Source organism: Erpetoichthys calabaricus, chromosome 2, assembly GCF_900747795.2.
Source record: "Erpetoichthys calabaricus chromosome 2, fErpCal1.3, whole genome shotgun sequence".
In the NCBI taxonomy this organism is placed as follows: domain Eukaryota; kingdom Metazoa; phylum Chordata; class Cladistia; order Polypteriformes; family Polypteridae; genus Erpetoichthys; species Erpetoichthys calabaricus.
This window is the reverse complement of record NC_041395.2, coordinates 40,415,432-40,441,961: the sequence shown is the minus strand read 5'-3', so window position 1 is coordinate 40,441,961 and position 26,530 is coordinate 40,415,432. Positions and strand designations below refer to the sequence as shown.

At 37.7% G+C, this 26,530-nt stretch overlaps 1 protein-coding gene across 1 annotated transcript; it reads left to right on the top strand.

Moving 5' to 3' along the window:
* Positions 1 to 935: 935 nt before the first annotated feature.
* mmp14a (matrix metallopeptidase 14a (membrane-inserted)) lies at positions 936 to 26,184 on the top strand. Its single transcript, XM_028793649.2, has 10 exons — positions 936 to 1,385; positions 8,555 to 8,703; positions 10,285 to 10,407; positions 10,502 to 10,809; positions 10,977 to 11,138; positions 11,242 to 11,426; positions 11,621 to 11,759; positions 12,727 to 12,877; positions 13,428 to 13,543; positions 22,116 to 26,184. Exons 1-10 carry the CDS (start codon positions 1,269 to 1,271, stop codon positions 22,469 to 22,471), a joined length of 1,806 nt encoding a protein of 601 aa, XP_028649482.1. The 5' UTR covers positions 936 to 1,268; the 3' UTR covers positions 22,472 to 26,184.
* Positions 26,185 to 26,530: the final 346 nt, after the last annotated feature.

Genomic DNA, 26,530 nt, shown 5'->3' with positions numbered 1-26,530 from the left:
ACTCAGTTCATTCTTTTAAAAAACAACTTAAAATGCATCTGTTCAGGAAGGCTTTTAACTTAATCTAACTTCTTTCAGTTTACCTCTATGTCCATATACTCATCATAATCTGTGTGTGAGTTATATCACAAATGATGTTATTTGTTTCAGGCATTTCTTTTAGTATTAAGCTTAGTATTTTACTTTTTTTTTTCTTTTATTCTGTTTAATGAGCCTTGAGCATGGGAAAGGCGCTATATAAAATGCATTATCATTATTATTATTATTTAATGTTTTTTATATCCTTTACTTATCTGTTTAGTGTTCTAGGCAGAACATTTTTGTATCCAATGTTACATATACCCTGCTTTTCAAATAAGCGCAATGAGCATGGGAAAGGCGCTATATAAATAAAATGAATTGTTATTATTGGACAAAAGTCTAACAAAACACATTCAGAATTGAAAACTGTTATATTTGTATGCATAGCTTGAATATTCAAACAATCTAACAATATTAAACCCTGTAACTGAAACTGTCTTCTAGTGTCAAATTGATTATGCGATAAGCCATTCATCTAGATAGAATTTTCTAAGTCTCGCTAAGACTGAGGTAAAGGACGCTGCAAATACATATTTTCCAATTTTTAGGATGCCCAGAAGATGGCGATAGGTATTTGTTTTTCGTGAATTTTAGCCGCAAAACCGCCATAAAAATGATCAAATAATTTTATTGTTAAACAAAAATCTTCTTTAAACATTAAATCATCGTGTAATATTTACAATGATTATTCATCAGTCTCTTGTAAAAAAAATATTCTTATTTAAAAGTGTAGCTCTCTGCTTCAGATTCGTCGAGGAAAAAAAATCTCCAAAATCAACTCCCCTTTTTTATCCCAACTCCACCTCCAGCAAAATTCAGCACGCAACTTGGGGGCTGGAGTTCGTTCTTCATCTTCCGCTTTCAGTGAAAACTTGCTGCCAAATCCGATTTCTCTGGGGAAGCAGTACCACGTCTTCAACTCCGAGGAAGACTACAAAACAAAATAAAACAAAAAAAGAATTACCAAGGAAAGTAAAGTTCAGATTTTGGCAAGACGTGCGTCTGCTTGGGAGTCCCAAACGATTTCAGCTTGGAAAATAAGCTTTAAAGAACTTTTTAAGTAGGGGGACACCCCCTTTGGGAAAGCGGTTTCAGTCCAGTCGCAACTTCGTTTGCTGCTCTTAGAATTCTGATTTTCACGCGTCACTGACAATTTGGGGTACGCAAGGAATAACGTGAAGTGAGAAATGAGATGTTTCAAGATTCCTACATTCCTCCGAATGTATTGCTGGTTGCATTGGTTCCTATGCATTATCTGTTCGCATTTAAGTGAAGCATCCGTTAAACAGAGCTTCAGCCCAGAGGTGAGTAGAAAAGAACAAAACGAAGTAAACAACGTGCCGGACTGTCGGGGGTAATCTGCCCAGATCTTTTGTTACCCACTTGTGGGCACATGTGTGTTTATATAGACATGAGTATAGTGTATATAAACCACCTGTGTACGAGTAATATTTTGAACTGTACCAACCACTGTTCCCGTTTGTTACACTTTTAAAATTTTAATTTTGCTGTACAGAATGCAGTTCTCAGTAACAACTGCCCACCACCCGATTGTCACTAAGTGAAGGACTCGTTTTGTCTGCTACTGTGAAATGTGTGTTTCCAGAATTCGTTAAAAAACTATTCCCATGCCATACTAGATGATGCCAGTAAAAAATCGTTCGTTTTTAATATTATTTTTAAGCATATATCTCTAGCGATTTAGCAGATGGACGAACTCCAGTGACCATTAAGTTGTTTCGTAATGTTGTTTTCGTGCGACCGTAACAGAGGCCTTCCAGCGTATTGTGAACGACCGTCCTTTGGGATGTGCTTAACTGACGGTGATAGTCTCTACATTTTCCAAAAAATGTTGGAATGGAGGCTGACTAACTGACCCAAGTGTTTTTTAAGATTGTGTTAGGTATCGGTGTTTGGTTACGGTCACCTCTTGAACTCCGCATTAATGGTCCGCTTCTCAAACCTTTGATCTTTGTTTCAAACATTTGAATCAAACCGCCTCAACCTGCAAAGCCAAAGATTTGAGGCCGGCAACCCCGGGCAAGGCTAATGTGTATAGATGAATTACCGCCTCCTGAGTCCTACCTCTGTTTAATTCAGGTTAACCCAACCCAGAGTTGAGTTAGATAGCGAGGGCGCCACCACTTTTTTAAGTCGAGTAGTGTTAATCATACGACTAGTACAATGAGACGTATAGCCTTCTGACGTCAGTATTTTGGGTCAAGACCTGTACAACATCTTTCAACTGCCTCATGAAGTCCCATTAAACACGAGGCTAGTATTTGCGCAATGGACCCAATCTCCTGTACGCACCAAGAGTTTTTAGGTTCGGCCGCCAGTTGCGCGCCAACAGTTTCGGAACCATGCCGGTTCCTGCGCTCCAATATTGTTTCGGTCAGCTTGTTTATTGGTGATGGCTGGATTTGATTGTCGCAGTGCGTGTCAATGTTTTTGCGTAACCCTCCAAAAGCCTTTATTGCGCGCAAGACGCGATATCGCATTGGTTTTTCCAGCCCGCCTGTCCGGTACTGACTGGGGCTGTTTGACAAGAAGTTGAGTCAGAAGGTTCCATATTCCTTCAGTGTTAGGGTTTGGTTTGGTTTGATTGCGCCTTTGTCCGCGTGTGTGTTTTAACCCATACAACTCGCAGCATTGCCGATTCGTTGGGTGTTGGCCGTTGTGGAAACGACACCGTTTGTAGATTTAACTTGTGGTCGTGTGGAACCCCGTTTTATTACTCCTAGAGCTAATAGGTCATTAATTTAGGCACATATTTCGCAAAGTCGCGAGTTACCATCCTGTGGATGCCGGGACTACAGTTTTGAACCACACATGAAACTAGCAAAGGTCGAAATGTGGCGCAAGGGCAGATCTCTGCAAAAAGAATTGCTGCAACAAATACAGCCCGAGGCCACATTTTATGACCTCAAAATTATTAAGGAAGTCTGCATGGGGCCCGGCTTTGAAGAATCGATGACATATTTTCATAATGACTTCGGCACGAAATGTTGCTGGGCTCGCTGCCAAGGAGCTGATCCATAGTCTCACTACTGCCCCAAGGTCACAGCAGGATTGGATATATTGCATTTAAGGACTTCGAAAGCTATGATCTTGGAGTGCTTTGTGTGATTTGGTTTCCGTCTCAACCAGTTTCAAAACCGGTGGTGAATTGCTGTTTTTAATTGGAAAAAAAAATTATGGTAGTCTGGTCAACATTAATATCTACAGGTAAAAATACATAATTTGCTGTTATAATGAAGACGTGTGCATTGCCCAGACCACATGCTTTTTTTTTTTTGTTAAAAATGTATACTTATGTCAAAGGTTTTTACAACCAATATAGGTGCATATGATTAAATACAGTTTAATTCACACAAGTTTTAGTTGTGAAAATGCGATTCTTTCAAATAATGCAGTAATTTACACATTGCATAGAAACATTTTAAGAGAGAACAGAATAAATTTATGTTAAAGCCACAGGAAGAAGACATATTTCTTAAACTTCCTGCTAAAGTGAAACAAAGGAACTGTTAGAACTGGGTGTATAAACAGTGATTGAAATTAAAAGTACCCGAGTCAGATTATTAAGCTAATTGGGAAAAAAAATCAACAGCAATAAGAAACTAAACTGTGTGAAAAGTACTTGGAGAGTATTTGGGTGAGCAATTTACATTCCACATGACATTTGTCATATTTTTTATGGCTGCTTTGACATCTCCCTGATCTCCTAGTGCCTACAGGCTCCAGGGAAAGATAATTTGTTTCAGCCTAATTTCCTGTTTGTCAAAATCTTTTGTAAAATGGCCGAGCCCAGTCTGCCTGTTTGGAGTTATGCAGACACATTCCTTCATGTGACATGTTTATAAAACAAAAACATTTGTATTCATTCTAATTTTATCTTAATATGGGCCCTTTTCAAAATATGTCACAAATAAAACCATTCTGATGTCGAACTCTGTAGATTAAGCGTTCCTTAGCTGCTCAATCATGTCATTTCTCATTTTCTCTTCCCTCTGTACTTGATTGCACTGTTTTTCCTTTGTTTTTTCTCTTTGCCATATGATCCATGCCACTCCTTCCTTCTGATGGTTGCCAGGACCCTCTCTTGTGTGCTTTCCCAGTTTCCGTGATCTCATTTGTAGAAAGGTTTCACAGCAAGCAGCCAAGTCTAAACTGAATGCCTAGCTGCATTTTTAATGCAATGTTTTTGACTTATGTTACTCCTTGACAAATATTAGTACATTTTGTATTTAAAAAACAACCCTATATAAAATTGAAAACAACTACAGTAAGTTTTAAGAAAGTTATTGTAAATTAAATAATTTTAGTATTCACTGCACAATTTACTACTTCATTTGGCTGATTTCATAACAAAGTAACAATCACTAACATGCCTGTTATATCTTCATAATTCTCACTTATAACACTGGAATGTAAACTTTCCTTACTTTCAAGTGCACCTTTTGTTAAAACTACTAGTTAACATGAAAGTTACTAAAATATTTCTGACGTCTTGTTATTAACAGAAAATTACCTGTGGTGATTCTCCCTACTATTGTTTATGCATGAAGTGATACAATGAGCTGCTTAAATAAAAGTATGATTTGCTTTGAAATGAGCAATGCACTAATGGCACCCATGTTACAAGTCAGTGATGAGGCAAGAGGTATGTGATGAAATATCACAACTTCAAGCAACAAATTCACCCTAAATTGTGTGCCTATTCATTATTGTGGAAATTCCCAGTCATAAACCAGTTCTGATATATAAGCACAACATCAAATTATACAGCATGAAATTACTGATAGATAGCAGAATAACCATCAAGTTTAGAAAATAGCCGGAAATTCAACAGTTTGCTGTTTTAAACATTCATGAGTAAAATGTTCACCAGATCAGAAAATGAGTATCTCATTATATTGTGCAAACAAAGGGATTTGTAATGTGCCTCACTTAAGTCGGAAAAATAGTGGTATAATTTACATAATTCAGAAAAATAACTTAATGTTAGTTATTTTCATCTATAAGGGATTTTCGTAGTAAACTGGAAGAAGAAATGCTTCCTTCCACAGTCAATAGACAACGTGATGCAAGTAAATGTGAAAAATTAGCTGACTGATGATGGAAAAAAGGCACAATTGGCTGATCACTATAATTAGTAATGTAAAGTGATGCAAACTATGCTTCTTTTCATCACTAGCATGCTTGGGGACTTGTTTGAAAAGGCACTCAACTTCAAGCCAGTGCCTCAGGCTAGGTATAAAAGGCGTCACTTGCTTGTGGTTTTATGAGCCCATCAGGCATCTTAACAACACTTGGGATGCATTGCCTCCTTTGGAGTACTCTAAGTAGATAAAAAAAAAGGCTCAGCTTCAGGCAGTTATATTTAGCAAAGCAAAGATCTAAAAGAATAAATACATTATTTGCCAAAAAAAAAGATACAGTGTCAGTGTGAACTTGCACATGACTTACCATTATCTTCTACACATTGTCAGCTGTTGCAGTGGCTACCTGTGGGCCTCATATGAAGCAACCTCATGGAAAACAAATTTAAGTTTTAGTTGATGTGTGTTAATGTATGAGTCAATTTATCATATTGTTATACTTGTAACAATTACTATTACATTATTAACTCGCTAAAACATAGAAGCATAAAATAATTATATTTACATACAATGATTCAGTGTAATAATCAGTGTATTTAATAATTGAAGTAGAGAAAATTGATTTCTCTTAAGAGTTTTTGAGATTTGGTTGAATTTGAAACAGAAAAAATGTGTACATTCACAAGGTATTTGACATTAAGGCCTAGTCATCTGTATAGCATTGCCAATGCGTACAGAGTAGTTTGTATTTATAGACTCGGTCTGCTAATTATTTGACTTGGAAGATACTGTACATTTTGAGAGAATGACTTAACTTTGACCAAATACAGATCCTTTTAAGATTGTTTCTTAAGCTGGTTGCATTGTAGATGTAAAATATACAAAGTGTGTTGTGCAGTGCAAGAGAGGAAAATCATTTCATTGAAGTAATCAAAGACCTCCAAGTAGCATGCATGGGACAGACCTGCTGCTGTGCCTGTGACACAAAGACTTGTCTTAAAACCCTGCCAGATGAAAATGAAAAGCCTCTTTTTCTGGAGTGTAGTTGGTTCACTGGAGGTGTTTTTAAGATGTCTTGCCAGGTCTGGGGTGGGGGTGGGTGAAAGCAAAGTTGGTAACTTCTTTTTGGATCCTAGGCTTTCCGCCTTCTCTGTCTCTTTGAATAAGAGCTATTTTCATTCTGTCTTTTTGTATAATTGACAGCTTGAATTAGTTTTGTTGTTTTTTTTTTAGGAAAAGAGCAACTAATTTTATGAGGAGAGAACTCTAGAGTTTTGATTATCCTACAGTCCTACATTTCCTTTTGCAATCTGTCTGTCTCTGTGTCTGTTGGGATTGGCTGGGGAATATGTGTTTGTTGGGGAATGTGTTGCTTGCCTGTTTCTTCGTGTTCTGTGAGGAGAGAAAGGTGCTGACACAGGTTTGATGGGGGGGGGGGGGGGGGGGGCACAGACACTACCTCAGCTCAGTTCAGTTTAAAATACAGTAGTAATTAAAGGCAGGGAGCTAGTGAGTCATTTAAGTGAACGGGTGAAAAAAAGAAAGGGGGAAGTTGGAAAAACATACTGGGTGATATTCTGGAATAGCAGCATTACGTTTATATAACTAGAGCTATGCTGGAGAAAGTGTTAATGGATACCAACCTGAGCCTGACATCAGATTTAAATAATAGTTCTTATTTACATACTCCACTCAAAACCACAAACCCATATGTGTGCACAGATGCCAGAGAGACCGTGTTGGACCATCAGTTCCAGTATCTATTCTTACTAGCTTGATCACAAATACATAGATTTTCAGAGTACATCTGGGTGGAGAGGGCGGCACAGTGGTGCAGTGGTAGTGCCTCACAGTAAGGATACCTGAGTTCCTGTCCCAGGTACTGTCTGTGGTGGAGTTTGCACGTTGTCCCCGTGTCTGAGTGGGTTTCCTGCGGGTGTTGCAGTTTCCTCCCACAGTCAAAAAGCATGGAGGCAAGATGAATTGGTGATACTAAATTGGCCCTAGTGTGTGGTTGGTATTTATGAGTGTGTTTGTCCTGTGATGGTTCCTGCCTTGTACCCTATGCTAGCTGAGATAGACTCCTGCACACTCTGCAATCCTGTTTAGGACTAAGTAAGTTAGAAAACAGCTGATTGATCTGGGTGGAGAGTGCACCTTAGTAGCTTTGCTTTTGGACCGTAAACCTCAATGTTGTTTGGCGACTCTGAACAAGTCACTTTACTTGCCAGTGCTTCAGTTGTAGAAGGTTTGGTTTAGAAGTGTAATATAAACGCATAAGTGTAAATTTAAGATCCTCTTTGTCCTGTCCTGATATTTGTTTTTTCAAGGATTATCTTTATTTCTCTATATTGTCTGGTAATGTTTAGAATAAAAGGCAGTCATAATTGAGAGTATAGTGAGCTAGGAGCATTCATAAGGGTGTACCAGTTCTTGTTTTGTCACTGAAGAGATGTTTTTAAGTAATAGTGTGACAAGTTCCCCATCACTCTGCTGGGCTTTATCAAAGTAGCTAGGCTACATTTCTTCTTTATCCATTGTATTTTGGTAAAAGTAAAATAACATGGGCTCAGAGATTTTTGCTGCCAAGAAGAGAGATCAACATCTCTGTCAGGAAGTGAGAGAGAGTAAGTGAAAATGCATAAATATGAATATCTTCCATCTAGAGATCATATCTTGAAAAAGTGCCAACAATATCCTGAAAAAAGGAATTGTCAGAAAGGATAGCATCTTTATTACTCTTAGACAAATATGTATGTTTAAGGAATTATTTATTACCCAACTTTAATTTCATATTAAGCTGTACAATCCTGTTTTTGATATGCAGCTTTGTGTCCAAGTCACTTTGTGTTCCATTTGAACTTCTTTGTCTCAGCAAATTTAAAGGTGAAGCGTTTTGTATTTTTCACTTTAACTAAAATAATCATAATTTATTTTGCACCTTATGCCCAGTTTATGGGATTTCCACTCATTGAGTATTTGTCACATGCATCAGTAGGCTGCCAAAACTGTAAAAGTTGACAGTTTGTTCCCTACAATATAAGGAAAATTAAATCTTTACTATTTAACATGTTCATTTTAATATAATCAAGAAGTAAACATTAAGATTTAACAATTGTCAAGTGAAAAATCTTGTTGTAACCCCATGTTCTGAACACTCAGGAAGAAGCTTTCGTTCTGTGGTTTATAAGCACACACTGTTCTGTCATCTGTTTTTAATGGCTCTTTGAATCAGCTCCATTTTTCTTGGTTGAAGTTTGGAGAATACCTTTCTTGTATCACCACGCATATTGCAGTAGAGATGTGGTACTTCCTGTCTATCTTTTCAGTGTCACAACCATCTGTACTTCTTTTGCCTGTTTGTATAGGGCTGGCTCCAACAGTATGGCTACTTGCCCCCTGGGGATTTGCGGACACATACCATGCGGTCCCCACAAACTATCACAGAAGCAATAGAAACAATGCAGAAATTCTATGGGCTGACCATCACAGGAGAATTTGATCCTATCACCATGAAGTAAGTTACTTTCATAATATTGCATGTATACAAGCTCCCAAATGAGCTTCCAATATGAATTTTGTGCATGTTGTATAGCTCACCTGGTTACATGTTTAGTTTCATTGTTTAATGTATTCATGTCCCGCTTCCCACTCAAGACACCGGACACAGTTTGAAAGTCCTCCTATATCTGGAAGAGTTGCATACTGTGCCGACTGATTAGTGTCTCTAAATTGACCTCATATGAGTTCATGTTTGTGTGTGTTGGTCCTACAGTAGGGTCATCTTATTCAGGGATGATTTTTCCCTTGTACTCAAGTCTCCCAGGTCAATAAACATAGACACAGACATAAATATAATAATAATAAAACATTTTATTTATATAGTGCCTTCCCATGCTCAAGGCGCTTCACATAATCTGAGAAAGATAATATGCCCCTACTCCCCATAATCATAGAATGGATTAATTGGGTGAGAAAATTCAAGTATGATTAGCCTGTCCAAAGTATTTGTGCACAAAGAAAGGGATGTAATAACTGGATATACATTACAATAAAGTAGTAGATATGCCTTTCAGATTGAGAATAATAAATGAGGAATAGGCTGCAGGATATACAGTATATGGTGGAAATAACAATACTTCCTCATCAGAGCAAGTACTCGTGGAGGTTTATTCTAATATCACATTTGTACTAGCTACACTAACTGTGTTAGAATATGTCCCTCTATTGCACTGAGGTACAGTATTCAGTTTGATATCTTGCACTCTCTGTAGGCTAGAATGTACAATTGCTGTTGCTGGTGACTGGTGATATAACATGCACCAAGAGCAATTTATTTAAACGGCTATTATATGGGTTTACCAAAGCTGTCTTGTTGCTACACAAATTTGCTTTGTCATGGTGTTAAAGTGTTTGACATACAGTAAACTACACTCCAAGCAGCATTTAGCAAAACTAGATTGCAAAGTTAATCTGTTCAATTCAGTAGTGCACATTTCACTGAGTACAGGCTGAGAGCACTTACACACATTTTCAACCTTAGCGAATAACTAAAAAATGATAAACCTTACAACATTAACATGCATGGACACTTACTTAATGTATATTAAATACATAGTACAACAGGACAGTTTTAATAAATTATCCTACCAGGCCATTATTTCATCCAGCAGCATTAGGGCAAGCATGAAATAGTGAAACAGTAAATGTTATGCAGTGATCATGAGGCACACACAGGTGACATATGAACAGAGTTATTGCTACAGCATGACTTTATTGTGCAATAATCCACTAAAATAAAACAAATAATAATCACACACACAGCAAAATGTTTCCCCCCTCAGCCCTGTGTGTGTTAAGTTTGCAGCAGATTACTGTGTCAAGATGCACTTGAGGTGCATTGTCACTGCAGTTCTGCTGTATCTTGAAAATTGGATGTGGTTCAATGAAGATTGACTATATAGAACTAATAAAGAGAGAGTAAGATGGCGACTGTTTTTTGGTAAGACCTCAACTAAGACAGTCAAAATGAGATATTCTCTTTGAAGACTAAAATGGACGTTGTGAAATATGCTTTAACACTCCATCTTACCTACAGGGCCATGCAGCGACCAAGATGTGGAGTCCCTGACAAGTTTGGCTCGGAACTCAAAACAAATGTTAGAAGAAAGCGCTATGCTTTACAGGGTTTGAAATGGAATCACCAAGAAATTACCTATTGGTGCGTTTTATACTTTTGTCATTGATGATGTTATTTCTGTGTTTATGTGTCAGACAATACATATGTTACCTTCCTAACCTCTTTTTCTCTACAGCATACAGAATTATACTCCAAAGGTGGGTGAATATGAAACAAACCAGGCAATTCGCAAAGCCTTCAAAGTTTGGGAAAGTGTTACTCCACTGCGTTTCCGAGAAATACCATATTACCTAATACGAGACAAACATGAGAAGTTTGCTGATATCATGATCATGTTTGCTGATGGTTTCCATGGAGACAGCACACCATTTGATGGAGAAGGTGGTTTCCTGGCACATGCCTATTTTCCAGGACCTGGCATTGGGGGCGATACTCACTTTGACTCATCAGAGCCATGGACTGTAAATGATATTGACATAAATGGTAAGAATATTTGTATTATGGTAAAACTGTAAGGCTAGGTTTTACCACTATGCATGCATCAGCCTTCTTATATCGTCCAAATCTGATTTGTTATGGTACTCATTTAATTCGTTATTTAAAACTTGTCAGTCACAGTAGAAAATAACATTGATTGGTTTGCTTTGTAGGCAATGATGTGTTCCTTGTAGCAGTTCATGAGTTAGGCCATGCCCTTGGAATGGAACACTCAGGTGACCAGTCGGCCATTATGGCTCCCTTCTACCAGTGGATGGATACTCAAAATTTTGAACTACCTGAAGATGACCGCAGGGGAATCCAGTTACTTTACGGTAAGAAGTATAATGTTTCTGATAGCAAAATTGTCTTTTGTATCTGTTGGGTCATATGACAATAATATCACCCTAATTTTAATTTTTCCTTTATTATTCTCAGGGTCTCCTGACTCACAACCTTTCCCAACCGTGCCCCCTAAAAAGCCCACCAAGCGACCCTCAGTACCAAAGACTCCAAGTAAACCAAATGTTCCAGTAAACCCTGGTTCACCATATAGTCCCAACATTTGTGATGGCAACTTTGACACTATTGCAGTTTTGCGTGGAGAGATGTTTGTCTTCAAGGTATTTCTTTGTCCACAATAGGTGGAGAATGCTTAAATCATGTGGGATTTCAAAGAGAAATTACACGATGTAGTGATTTTATTTATGAGGCTACTTCTGCTGAAAATGCTAAGAGCGACCTATAATATCTATAGAAGCATCAGCACACTTTTATCACTGTCATTTATTTCACTGTGTACTGTTCCTCCCAACAGGAAAAGTGGTTCTGGCGAGTCCGAAATAATCGAGTGATGGATGGGTACCCCATGCCAATTGGTCACTTCTGGCGAGGACTTCCTCCTTCAATTAACAGTGCCTATGAACGGAAGGATGGAAAATTTGTTTTCTTCAAAGGTTAGACACATTATATTAAGGATCTGTGCAGAACTCAGCTATCTGAGCAACACTTTTACTGTTTTGCACTTGTAATTATAGCAGTTAAGTGTATCTTCAGCATTTTTTCTGATTCTTTCTTTTACAAAACGTTATCACAGCACTGAATTGTAAATTTCAGCTGCCTCATGCCTTATATAAATTAATAAACCTTGTAATTGTGTAATTTCAGATTTATGGACTACAAATCTAATATTATGTTTAGTAATAACCATAGTTCCAATAAGACTATGTCTTTGTATTATATATATTGTATAGTAAACCTTTGCATTTTTTACATGTTTTATGTTCCAAAGGATTTTATTCTTATTATGAGCCTTTATTTGTAGTTTTATTGCTGAAATCTGTGTATTTCCTTTCTCCATAGGTTGGCTTTACAATATTTATTCTTAGTAGATTTATTGTATTCTTTTTATTTATTATTGTAAAATGATTACTTGCTTATCCATTTTCACAATTTTCGGCAGGGTTGTGGAGAGCCAGGCCTTGTTAGGGCATTCCTCCCACATCCTAAAAGCAGGGTTATTATTATTATTTATTGGCAATTCTTAATTTGCTTCATATGATTGTGGGTGTGTACGTCAATGGGCTCTGCAATGTGCTGGCATCCCGTCCAGGGTTGGCTCCTATCTTGCATTCAATATACCCACACAGCCTTAACTAGATCAAACAGGGTTGAGAGTGTTGTTTGTGTCATGTTAAGAAAAACACAAAATTTTAATGCATTATATGTCAAACTGGCATACCATTTTTTTGAGCTTTGGCTGAATATAGTTGCAATATGGAACAGATGTGATTTTCTTAAATTTATAGCCAAGTACTAGGTCTGAGCCAGATGTCTGCTGAATTTAATCACTCATTCAAGTTAACATTATATACGGTTTAATGAAATTTGATTTGAAAGGATTTTTTTGTTCTTTTATTTCAGGAGATAAATATTGGGTGTTCAATGAAGCCAACTTAGAGCAAGGCTTCCCTAAATCCCTCAAGGAATTGGGGACTGGTTTGCCTAGCGATAGAATTGACTCTGCACTCTACTGGCTGAACAATGGAAAAACATATTTTTTTAGGGGTAACAAGTGAGTCTCTATAGTCATTTTTTTGTCTTATAATTTGAAGCTATCCTGATTACTTCTTGCTCTATTAGTTTGAAGTAAATACAGTATGCACTCATGTATCTGAATATTCCTTTTTCATGTACTCTTTCCAGATCTTCCTTTTTAAAGTTATTTCATCCCGCTGAGATCTTTCTCTGACTCATCTTGTGTTTCTATTTTCTTTGTTTGAAGGCTTACAGTTTGTTTTTTGTTTTTTGTCCCATTTTAGCATGTGATTCACCACTCTCAGACAGGCTCATTGATATTTAGCAGCCCTAACATTCCAAGGCTGCAATTTACCCCCTCAGGGCAGCCACAGCTCAGTGACAGGAAACTCTGCCACTCTACTTGATGTCGCCTTCTTGTCTAATTATTAACAATTGTGGAATTGTGGTTTTCTGTTTGCGGGTTGCAGTTTATGACATACATACCACCAACTGGTTACAATGACAGAACAGCAAATATCTGAAGGCAACCAGTTGTTTAAAAACAAGGTACCTTGGGACTGAATGAACAATTTATTGTTTTTTAGGTATTACCGATTTACAGAGGAAACAAGAACAGTTGATAATGATTATCCCAGGTTAATCAGTGTCTGGCAAGGAGTACCAGACTCTCCCAAAGGAGCCTTTATGGATGGCAATGGAGGTAAGATGCACTTCCTTCTTCAGAGTTAGGAAGAAGGTTTACTGTCTGGGTGCTGATATGCCTAGTTTAAGACAGGCATAGTACGAGATGATCACAATGCAAGGTGTTTATTCAACCAGAAGCAGAACAGTAATTATGCAGAGGTTTTTAGTTCACACAAAAGTCTTTATAACTGTGAAAGTCCACATTATCTCAGCTAATTACACAGGAATACATTCACAATTAATTGTTCTGGTCTGCCAGCACCTCTGCAGTAATATTTTGATTAGTTAATTCACATACAGATGTGTAAAACTTGCATAGTGGTACTTTTAAAATCTTCATTTTAAACTGCAAGGCATTTTAGAGGCCTTGCAAAATTCAAAGAAACAGTCATTCATTAAACATTTTATGGAAATTCACAGTAATTTGTTCTTAAGCATGTTTCACTTTTACTGAGATATTTTGTGTGATTCTAAGCTGCTACTGGAGAGTTTCAATTGTCTAAGCAGTCAGAGTTTGTTTGCATGAATCAATTTCTGCACCACGTCTAAACGCAACAACATATTTATTGGAGAAAGCTATTAATCATCAGTTTAGTTATGCTGTAGAGCTGAATATGTCATTCAATTACTACCTCATATGAATATGATTTTTTATGTAGTATTCCCTACATTTATTTTTTTGTTCTCCATTTAGAGTTCACAAATTCATAATAGTATGTGCTTCACGCTTTACTAAATGAGTATACATTCTAATTTGACAGAGGTCAAGCAAAAAGACATTTTCCCCTCAGGGATTATTAAACTGTACCAAATATCACAAGTTTTTTTGCACCAATGTCTTCCTTTCATGAGTACAATATAAAACTGGATCTACATCAAATACATCCATTGCAGAGAACACATCCACAATGAAACTAGTAATGCAGGAGAATGTAAACTTACTCAATACAGTATTAGCACACTAGAAATTTTGCAATGAATTGAAAATCATGATTGCTCTTTAAATTGCATGCATGAATTGTGGGAAATAAGTGCTACTTTTCATTTCAGGTTTTTTATGCTGTGCTATAGTGTGGAAGCTGACAATGCTAGCATGTAGGAGTTAAAACTGCTCTGTGTTTGGACTTCACCTTAAAAAGTCTGAATTAGCAAAAGAAATTTGACGATTTACTTCACGAGGTAGAAGTACACAATAAACAAGAGCAGCTGTGTCAAATATTTAAAATATTAAAATGTGTGCTACAAATTAATGTTTAAAAGTCTAAATATGCTCGATTGTAATATAAATGTCATTTTTCACCCTCTGATAACACCGGTCTATAAAAAAATATTTTTGTTTGCTACTGGGAACTTCAGAGCAGCTCTTTAAGTTTTTTGCACTGATTTCATATATGAAATCGGAATTAAGCTTGCACATCAGATTTCTGAGATACACATCATTGCCGTTTTGACACTTTTGAATATCAATATAATATATCAACACAATATCTAGAGTTTGAACTCTGTCCCACCAAAATTTTTTGAATGTGTTTATTCTAAAAACAAACCAGAAGACAGTGCCAGAAACACTTTAAAACATGTTTATGTCAATTTACCTTATTATAAAAGCGAGGTCAGTGTGCTCAAATTTGTCTGAAGCAATTGCTTTTGCGCTTGTACTGCACATCCATCTCTCTTTGCATGAACCAACAGTAGTCACCCATCATGCTCGGAGTAAATTTTCCCTGATATCGGTTTTCCATCACCTTTGTATCTTGTTGAAATCTTTCCCCATGCTCATCTCTGACATCACTTAGATTTGGTGGAAAAAAGTCAAGATGATAATGTAAAAAATTCGTCTTCACTGACATTCTGGCTCCCATAAGCTAATATACTTTCAGCATATTCTCCACAAGCTCAGTATAATTCTCTGCTCTGTGACTGTCAAGAAAATTGTGGACAACCTGCACAAATTAGGGTGCTGATTCAGTTGGCTTCAGTTTCCTTTTGAACTCATCATCGAGCATCAGTTCATGGATTTCAGGGACAACAAAAACACCTTCCTTAATTTTGGCTTCATTTTTCTCGAGACCAAACTTATTTCTTAAATGCCGAAAAGCATCGCCTTTACTGTCCAGTCACCCTAGTTGTCCAAGACCTGGAACATCATAACTAAAAACTGGGACGTGCTGGATGAAAACGATTTTCAGATTTGGAGTCAGCAAGTGAAACTTGTTAAAGTAGAGATGAGATAAAAGAATCCCAGTAGCAAAATGCTTGTTGACCAATGTAATAGTCCGTAAAAGACTAGAACCCTAGTAAAGGATACATAACATCATATTCACAATCACTGACCTTGAAATAGTCTAAAGCAGTACCCCACGTGCTCATGTTTCAAATTTGTCACTTTTAACCTACTGGGAGTGGCTCTTAGATGGCTACGAACATCAGTAAAGAATCAAATATCAAAACATCAACACTAGTATTTAAATAGTATTTCACATGCCTATATTACCAATCCCCATTTTTCAAAGTTTTGTAGAAATTAGTGACTTTGACCCCTCACATAGAATTAGAGGGTGAACCCCTGGTGTCAGTTGATGTGGCATGCACAACTTTAAGTCCTTCTGATTCTATTTGCTGAAGACACTTATGGGTTTACTCTTAATTACAAGGTTGTAATTTCCTGCGCAAAATATGATACAAAAAATGGACTAAACATAAGTATTTTTCAGGTCTAGTGAGCCAAAAATAACCCCAAAAAGCTTGATGTCTTGTCTAACTAGACTTCAAAGCATTCCTTAGTTATTCCTATGAACACAATATAAAAGCTCAGATCTCTTATCATAATTATAAAATCCACTACTTGTCTTTGGCACTAGGTGCTGTGGTAACAGGTACAATTATGAGCAGCCTTATTTTCAAACATGATGTTTTATTACAGTGCATCCGGAAAGTATTCACAGCGCATCACTTTTTCCACATTTTGTTATGTTACAGCCTTATTCCAAAATGGATTAAATTCATTTTTTTTCTCAGAATTCTACACACAGCACCCCATAATGACAATGTGAAAAAAGTTTACTTGAGGTTTTTGCAAATTTATTAAAAATAAAAAACTGAGAAATCACATGTACATAAGTATTCACAGCCTTTGCTCAATACTTTGTCGATGCACCTTTGGCAGCAATTACAGCCTCAAGTCTTTTTGAATATGATGCCACAAGCTTGGCACGCCTATCCTTGGCCAGTTTCGCCCATTCCTCTTTGCAGCACCTCTCAAGCTCCATCAGGTTGGATGGGGAGTGTCGGTGCACAGCCATTTTAAGATCTCTCCAGAGATGTTCAATCGGATTCAAGTCTGGGCTCTGGCTGGGCCACTCAAGGACATTCACAGAGTTGTCCTGAAGCCACTCCTTTGATATCTTGGCTGTGTGCTTAGGGTCGTTGTCCTGCTGAAAGAAGAACCGTCACCCCAGTCTGAGGTCAAGAGCGCTCTGGAGCAGGTTTTCATCCAGGATGTCTCTGTACATTGCTGCAGTCACCTTTCCCTTTATCCTGACTAGTCTCCCAGTTCCTACCGCTGAAAAACATCCCCACAGCATGATGCCACCACCACCACCGTGCTTAACCGTAGGGATGGTATTGGCCTGATGATGAGCAGTGCCTGATTTCCTCCAAACGTGACACCTGGCATTCACACCAAAGAGTTCAATCTTTGTCTCATCAGACCAGAGAAGGTTCTTTCTCATGGCCTAAGAGTCCTTCAGGTGCCTTTTGGCAAACTCCAGGCGGGCTGCCATGTGCCTTTTATTAAGGAGTTGCTTCCGTCTGGCCACTCTACCATACAGGCCTGATTGGTGGATTGCTGCAGAGATGGTTGCCCTTCTGGAAGGTTCTCCTCTCTCCACAGAGGACCTCTGGAGCTCTGACAGAGTGACTATCTGGTTCTTGGTCACCACCCTGACTAAGGCCCTTCTCCCCCGATCGCTCAGTTTAGATGGCCGGCCAGCTCTAGGAAGAGTCCTGGTGGTTTCGAACTTCTTCCACTTACGGATGATGGAGGCCACTGTGCTCATTGGGACCTTCAAAGCAGCAGAAATTTTTCTGTAACCTTCCCCAGATTTGTGCCTCGAGACAATTCCTTTGACTTCATGCTTGGTTTGTGATCTGACATGAACTGTCAACTGTGGGACCTTATATAGACAGGTGTGTGCCTTTCCAAATCATGTCCAATCAACTGAATTTACCACAGGTGGACTCCAGTTAAGCTGCAGAAACATCTCAAGGATGATCAGAGGAAACAGGATGCACCTGAGCTCAGTTTTGAGCTTCATGGCAAAGGCTGTGAATACTTATGTACACGTGCTTTCTCAATTTTTTTATTTTTAATAAATTTGCAAAAATCTCATGTAAACTTTTTTCACGATGTCATTATGGGGTGTTGTGTGTAGAATTCTGAGGAAATAAATGAATTTAATCCATTTTGGAATAAGGCTGTAACATAACAAAATGTGGAAAAAATGATGTGTTGTGAATACTTTCCGTATGCACTGTATATTATACACAATCCACGAGTCATACAAAAATCCAATAACAATTTGGAACTGTTCAGATCAAACAGACCCTACACAGATCTGATTTAAACAGGCCGTTTATCTCATCCACTCCCTTCCAGGTATGTTGAGGGGCAGATATGATGCCAGTTGGTTAACAGATGTGGGAGGCTGGTTCAGAGGCACTGTACTTTGTAACTTACTGTATAGTATCAAAGTTCTCTTTAAATCAGATTTGGCTATGTAAGGATGAAAATATGTATGGGATAAAAAAATATGACCAGTGTTGATCACGGTAAATCTAATGTGGCGACCTGCTAAGAAGGATTGGTTGATTATCACTCTTCAGTTGTTGTGCTTTGTTTTTGTTTAATGCTTACTTCAATAACACCTTTGTGCTTCTCAGTGACATGCAAAAACTATTTTCATCAGTATATTTAGTAATGGAGTATCACAGAGGTGAAGTAGTTGAAGCTTCTGCCACACTGCTATAGATTAATATAGATAAGTGTGACCCTAGTGTGTGCATGTGCACGTCTGATCACCTTGTGTTGGCCTTGCTTTGGGTTAAGAAATGGATGGATGGGTACGTAGAGCCTAAACATTCCATCTCTATTTGTTTTCTCCAGGTTTACTGTAAAACACAGGCCAAAATTTGCATGTTAGGTTGATTGGCCTACCTAATTTGAACCAGTATGAGTGAATATGGCTTAGTGTGCTCATTGTTAAACTGGTATCTCATCTTAGTTTGATTGTTGTTTTGTGCCTGATATTTCTGGCATATGCTCTGGCTATCTTTGCCATGAAATGGAATAGATGGGTTCAAAAAATTGTTAGGATATTTAGTCATGATTGGATTTGCAAAAAGTATATGGTAAAGGGACAGTTGTTGTGGTTTTTTTTATTATTTTGGTTGTCTTATCTAACCATTATTTTGTTCCATCATGTTACTCCTATTAAACAAAACATACTTCCTATTCTGCATTTTAATGAAACAGATAACTCAGATACACTATAGTGTTTATTCGTTCTACTGTTTCGTTGTCTTTTATGAGATAGAATATTCTATGTACAGTATGTGCTTGGTTTTATGTACATGTAAAGATTGCCTAATGTTATTTATGATTCCGGAAGTGGTTACTATCTGATTCAGTGGTGTGTGATTCCATCATCTAATATATAAAGCAGAGTCGATGTATGTTTGTTTGTCCACCATACAAATCTGCACTGGGCTTCCAATCGCCACCAAACTGGGCATGGGGCTGCTTTGTGACCAGGAGGAGGTCATGGGGTATGTTTGGTTGGGAAAAATGTCCTTGGTGAAGCGCAGGACACCTTTTGACCGACACAACATTCACCACATGCCCCCATACTTATCATCGACAAGATGGCCAAACATTGCAACAGACGTGAACAGTGGCACCATCTAGCAGCACATTTGGTCTCTGTGCATCCCTCTTAACCAATGTTTGTCAAGTATGAGAAAGCCGTTTGCTTTCATCGCGTGAAGGGGAACTGCTGTATGAATGTAAAACGTGAATGACCCAGTAAGCGTGACTGGCTTTTGCTCGCTTTCAGACTCACAGTAATATTTCAGTCTTAGTCTTTCTGACTGACTGGTGGCATTTGTTCGCTTTCCAACGTATTGTAAATAACGTACATTCATCTCACTCTGGTGCTTATTTCGTACGTAATACCATGTGACACATTATAATTGTCCTGCTTTTCGCTAATATACCCATGCCACCAAAAAAAAGACATAACATTAGAAAGTCCACTTCCGATGCCACAAATATTTCAAGGCCATTTCAAACATTGCACAAGACGTCAAGATGTTTTCATACCAAGAATTCCGCTGAATCCGAATGATTTACCCTTTGATTTCAAACGTTTACAATTTCATGTTCAAAAAAGTCTATTTCAAGGCCATCTCAAACACTGCGCAAGACGTCAAGATGTTTTCATACCAAGAATTCCGCTGATTCTGAATGATTTACCCATTGATTTCAAACGTCTACAATAAGGCTGCAGGACAAGCACTCCAAGTTAAAGGCATCAATTTGAAAAATCCATACTTTTCACACGGACAACTCTATGTAGCATGTTCTAGAATAGACAATCCTCACAATTTGTTCATTTTCGGAACCCCAAGACAAAACAAAAAATATAGTGTATCCAAAGCCTCTAAAATAACCACTTATATTAACTATTACAATAAAATCTCAATCAGAAAAATGTTTGTTCAATTTCTATGTTCTGTTTCTTTCATTTGTGAAATTCACCAGTTATAGATTCCCGGGCAACGCCGGGTACTCCTGCTAGTTTTATAAATAAAAACACTTTATTGGTGTTGAGTATTATTTTCAGATTTTATCTTCTCTAATATCTTTTAAAAAAGACTGGCTTAACAATCTAAGTAACTTTACTATGCTTTAAGGAAGCAATTATGCAATGACTGCATTGAATCTGCAAATATAGATATATACAAGGGTTGTCTTTATGTCATGCAAAAACGTGCACACCAGTCCTAAAAGCTTCATCTTGAATTTATATCGATAGCTTATGCCATGACACATGCAACATGACCCATGAATGGAACATCCAGCCCACAGCAGCCTCAAAATTAGGCCTCAACTCCAGTGCAACATAGCCAAGATAAAACAACGGCCAAACCATCACACCACATGTTAGGCACAAACATAGAACAAAGGCACAGGCACATGGAGTGCAAGTGGCATTGCTGACAAGAACCACAACTTTGTGAATTACACTGCACAGGTTGGTTCGGGTCCCCACTGCCACAACTACCCCTGCATCCACTGCTGACAGTGAGACACATTACACACGCCAATGACACATGCATCAACTACAAGACACATAATGTGGGGGCAACAAAGACTGACAGCCTCCTGCACAAACTTGCACTCTGATGCCAAAACCAAGTCATATATACCATTTGGACAAGAAAGATGGGATCCACAAACTCAGCAAAGCAGGACCCATTTCACTGATGACGTTTGGCACATATTTATTTATAATTGAATGAAGGAAGAAAAATAACCACCACCATTCACAGACACCTGACAGGTTCAATAACTTGTGTACATACTTGTTCAGATGAAATGCTTAAGCCAACACTTTCATGACCTGAAAATACATACATCTTTCCTCATTTTCCTACAAAAGCACAAGATTTGATTAATGCAAACAGGCCTTGTGCACAAGCTTTTAGAAACAGAAAGCATGTTGAACAAGAAGAAAAACTACAAGCACAGACAGACAATAGACAGATTCAAGAGTTGAAAAGTACTTTTTTACTACCTATACAGAAGACCAAAGCAGTTATAACACACATTACTTTCTACATTAGATGAGCACTGCTTAACTAATAAAAGAAATAACTTCCACAAGGAGTGCAATTCACCACTATTTAGAACAGTATCAGTATTTAGATGCAGTATCAACAGCTCCTTTTATTTTTTGCCTTCATGGCAGCTTTTGTTGATAGCCCCCAGGACAAGATGTCTATGTGTTCAAAATTATATTGGTGGACTACACCCCTACATAAACCAACCTACAAGATTTCAATAACACTAAAAAATCCTTATGCATAAACTATTACAAATACAACAGTTCATGAACATCAAAACAAAAACCACACATAGACAACAGAGAGGTTCAAGAAGTAAAAACGTACTTTCAAACTGAATTTACAGAAGACTGACGACATTATAATGTTCCAAAATCAAATGCAATTACTGCCGTTTTCATGACAAACAACAGGTAACCCCACCAGAAACAGATTTAGTCATTTAGTCCAAAGCTGACAAACCCTGGCATTTTAAGCCCTCATGTCAACCTGATTGTTTTCCATTCCCTTTTATTAGGGGATCAGATGTCCGTCTGTTCCACTAGTGTTTAATAATAATAAGATGCCAATCTTCTAAAACAAGATGATTCCCTTACTAGGGAAGACTACTGTTTTGTACACCAGTTCACCACTTGTAGGGTGGGACTATTTCAGTTGATACCTCTGTGTTGCCTTTCTTGCAGATTTCACCTATTTCTACAAGGACAATCGGTACTGGAAGTTGAACAACCAAAATGTGAAAGTAGAGCCTGGCTTTCCCAAATCTGTACTTCGTGATTGGATGGGCTGCGACAGAGATGGAGAGTTTGATGAAACTGGTGGTGGTGGTGGCGGTCCTGGAAAAGATGGCAAAGACACAGAAGTGATTATTATCGAGGTGGAAGAAGCAGACCAAGGAGTTAATGCTGCCGCTATAATCATCCCCATCTTCCTTCTTCTGTGTGTTCTGGCTGCTCTTGGTGCCATCATCTTCTTCAAAAGATATGGTACACCACGCCGACTGCTGTACTGTCAGCGCTCTCTGTTGGATAAGGTGTGAGTCAGCTGTAGGCAAGCTGCAGAGCGCAGGACAGCTCTGGGCAGGACCTCTGTGTTGCTGATCACCTTGTCTGTCACTCTTATAATCACGTCCTTCCTTACTGTTGCCAGTATTACTCCTGGTTACTCTGAGACTGATCACAGTACACCACCAGGAAACAGGGGATAGCTTCACTGAGGGGTCTCGCATTTTCTCCAAAGTAAGCCATTCTCTTCATCCCTAAACCATAACTAAATACTCTGGGCCATCTCAAGTTGCTCTTTCAGGGTAATAATGGAGTGAGGGGAGTGTGACAGTACGTAAGGACTAAATTGTATTCTCTACCTGTTTGGTGGTCTATTTCTAGTTATATACCTTAATTCTAAAGGGAATATTTCCTAGCATACAGCGCCACATAGTGGACATGTGTAACAACTGCAGTGTCTTAAAGGCAAAATATTTTTTTTTTTTATTTACTGTCTCACCCCCACATTAAATCCAAATGACATAATGAAAGAATAGTTTATTTCACATAAACCATGCCATGGAGCCGTAGTTAATTGCATCCCTGGAAATGATCTGAATGCAGAATGTAATGTTCACTCTGTATATGCTAAAAGGACCTTTTTCCCCTTTTCAGCTTCTTTACATCACATCAGAGTGAAAGAATTTGATATTTATTTCTCTTTAAGCACATACAGTATCAGGATTAGCACCTCAGACCTACCACCTATTACTTAGTGTCAACAAGTGCCATTCTCTGGGAGGGCAGGATTACCGTTCTGATTTCCACCGGTAGCTCAGGGTCCCTTGGTAGTATTCACACTAGGCACTAATGGAATTAATCCAATAGTGATTTTCTGCACTTATACACACCTGTTGGGATTTCAGCAACCTACCCTTCATTTTAATTAGTTTTTACCATTATGTGACGACCCAGTTTTTAATACTGATATATGTCTGTACCACGCACAAGATGGAGTCCAGTCTCCTGTTATACTCCCAGAACATGTGCTATTGTAATCCCAGTTATACATTCCATGTTAAGCTTTATTTTTTCAAATGGAAAGGCTCATATGGTGTCTGAATTTTTATCCATTCCTTGCAAAATGTTTAATTCTTTCGTCATGGTTTAATTTTTTTGAATGCACAGAGATGAAAGTGATGAAACAATTATTGATGCAGTTTTAGTCCCCAGACTAAAGTCCCCAGGGCTTTGAAAGAGAGTGTCTGTTAGAGTATGGATCAGGTGACCGGAGTACTTAGGTTAATGGATTAATATCTGGATTCAAAGCCTCCAAAACCACAGTCTACAGTTGTTAATTCAGACACAGTATGGTTTTAAACACACTGTAAAAGTAAGAAAGCACCACAGTAAAACTGACCAATCTCGCTGTCACGCCTGTGTAGCGTTGGCCAGATAGAGCTCCACCTCTGAGCAATGAGTTCACATTGGTTTCTCAGAATGTTAAGTCTGTTCATAACATTTTAGCAGGGAGCAGTATGAAAATCTCCTGACTTGGATCAAAATTTCTTACTGCCACTCCTCATTTCCACAAGTACCTAATGCTTAGCCCTACTTTTCTGAACTGTTTATTTTGGCATTTGGAGAGGTGTCCAAAGGGAATGCAGGAGCTTGTTGATTGAAGATAACCAATGGAGGCAAACATTCTTTAGTATAGCTTTGTGGAGGCTCATAAAAAAATAGTAGTACTTTTTAATGAGGGTTTATTCGGAAGCACAGGAATGGTTTGATAATGCTGTTTTGTGTAATTTTTTTGTTTGTATTTTATTGTCTGTAGTGATAACTAGAGGGTTGGTGGAACTGAACCTAGGTGACTTCTAAAATCAATATTTACTTTTTTTTTCGGCTGAAGAGAGGGAGACAGAAATTATCATTATTACAACAAGGACTGTGACAGACATTATTAGAGTGGAACCTATTTATATGCTAATTCATATAATGTTACTGTCTTTTACTGGAGATGATACCTAATAGATGAATTATTTAGTTTAAATCTTGTGTTTGTAATCATATACTAATAATTGGTATAGGGTGATCAATGTGCACATATGTGTTCATTTTTGTCACATAACATTGTTATACTGCTGATACTTCCCAAGTATAACAGCCAACAGGATTTAGCGGTTGTGCCCCTAGAGTATATTGACCCCTTTGTTTTCATTTTCATTGTTTTCTGAGGTGGGGCTCTCCATTAGTTATTTTTAACTCTATTCCTACTCGTTGAATTATCTTTATTTTCTTGAAGGTGTCTGGTGTTACTGATTGGGAAATTTAGGTTTTTAACCCAGTATAATTTGTTGTGCAAAATAAAGAGTCAATTTGTAGAGTTTATAAGTAGAAAATCATGCACAATGCACAATTGCAGAGTGCCTATTGCAGGAATACCACTGTCAGAAAAGCAGTCAATGTCTCAGTGGCTGATGGTAATTAACCGAAATTTAAAATACTGGGACCCAGTAAGGGAAGAGACTGGTTCTTCATAATTGTAAATATAATGTTTACATTGTCAATGCATTTCTCATTCCAATCTCATCCCAAAGCACTTTATAAAGAGTAGGTTGCAAGCTTTTCATTACAGTATGCACATGGCCTTGGGTTTCCCAACTCGTCACAGGCCTAGAGCGCCATCAGTTCAGTGATTTCCTCAGGATCGCTCGTTGAGTCTGGCTGGTTTAAGATTTGATCCAGTACTCTTTTATTATTAACCACTGGACCTCTCAGAATATTATAATCCTAGTGAAAGTCAAACCCCACCAACCCCCCATACCCCCATTCATTTTTAAGTCTTGCAGTTGTTAACTGGTCAGGCAGGTCCAAATAATTGTATTTTGATTATTCAAAAAAAATTCAGATTTTTTTTTATAAAAGAATGTAACATAAAGGGAATAACATTTAAATATTTTATGTCTTCTATTGTTATTGTTTTATTCATCGCAAATGATACAGTCTGTCATTTTGTATGGATTTAATTTTATTTTGGATTTTGTGCTTCCAATACATAAATAGGAAGGCAAAATATTTCTGCTGTTATCTCTGGCAGGAAGGTGATATTCCACTAGTGGTTCCTACAATCCCACTCTTCCACCACCATCTCACCTCCCCATCTTCCTTGACAATGCAACTAGGTATCGCAGCTTTCATGTATTAAATATTTTTAAAATTTTGTGTGGGAGGTTTCTGGGAAAATCTGACAAACTGTTTTTTTCAAGGTGGCAGTGCCTTTTTGTACACTCTGAGTACAGTCAGTAAACAAATCAATACAAGACTGATAAATGTAACACTTAATAAACAATATATACATATTTTCAATTGTGCAGTTTGAACCTAGGCATGCCTTCTATCAGTTTACTTAATACAAAAACATCCTTGTTGCTGAAACAATTCGACATTCTGCATTCCAGTATTTGATTTCTCTGTACAGCAGTTTGTCAGATTTTCTTACCTTGCTTTGATGATGTTGGAAAAAATAGCAACATTTGTTCACCATTGAACTCTGCTGGAGCACAGTGTGCTTATTTCGGGGGGTGGGGGGTGGTCGGCATGTCTTTTCATTTGTTTTATAGCAATAAAACTTTTTTCTTGCTGGTTTCTTTAGCAAAGTTTCTTTTGCTTTTATTTGAACTGTCAACAAGTCCTGCAGAGCGGGCTGGTAGATGACATTTAACTATGATTTTTTTTTAATTAAAAAAAAAAAAAAATTTCCTGACAACTTGTGTTTTGTAGCGTTTGTTTACATTTTATTGATCAGATGTCATACATGAAAAATCTTAACGCCTGTCTAGCTTTAATATTTAAATCACTGCTTCTCACTGTATAATATATATATATATATATATATATATGATATAGATATGTCTGTATGGAAAACAGATACTCATGCAGGTCACTTACAAGCTACAGATACCAAACTAAAACAAAAGTGGTTATTGATACAAGTAGATTAAACATAATACTGAAGCAGGATATTGTTTTAGCCAGGCCTTCAAAGGGAAAGGGGCACCTTGTGGGTAGCAAGTACTAAAATTAACAGCACAACTCTCCATACTTCTGAACAT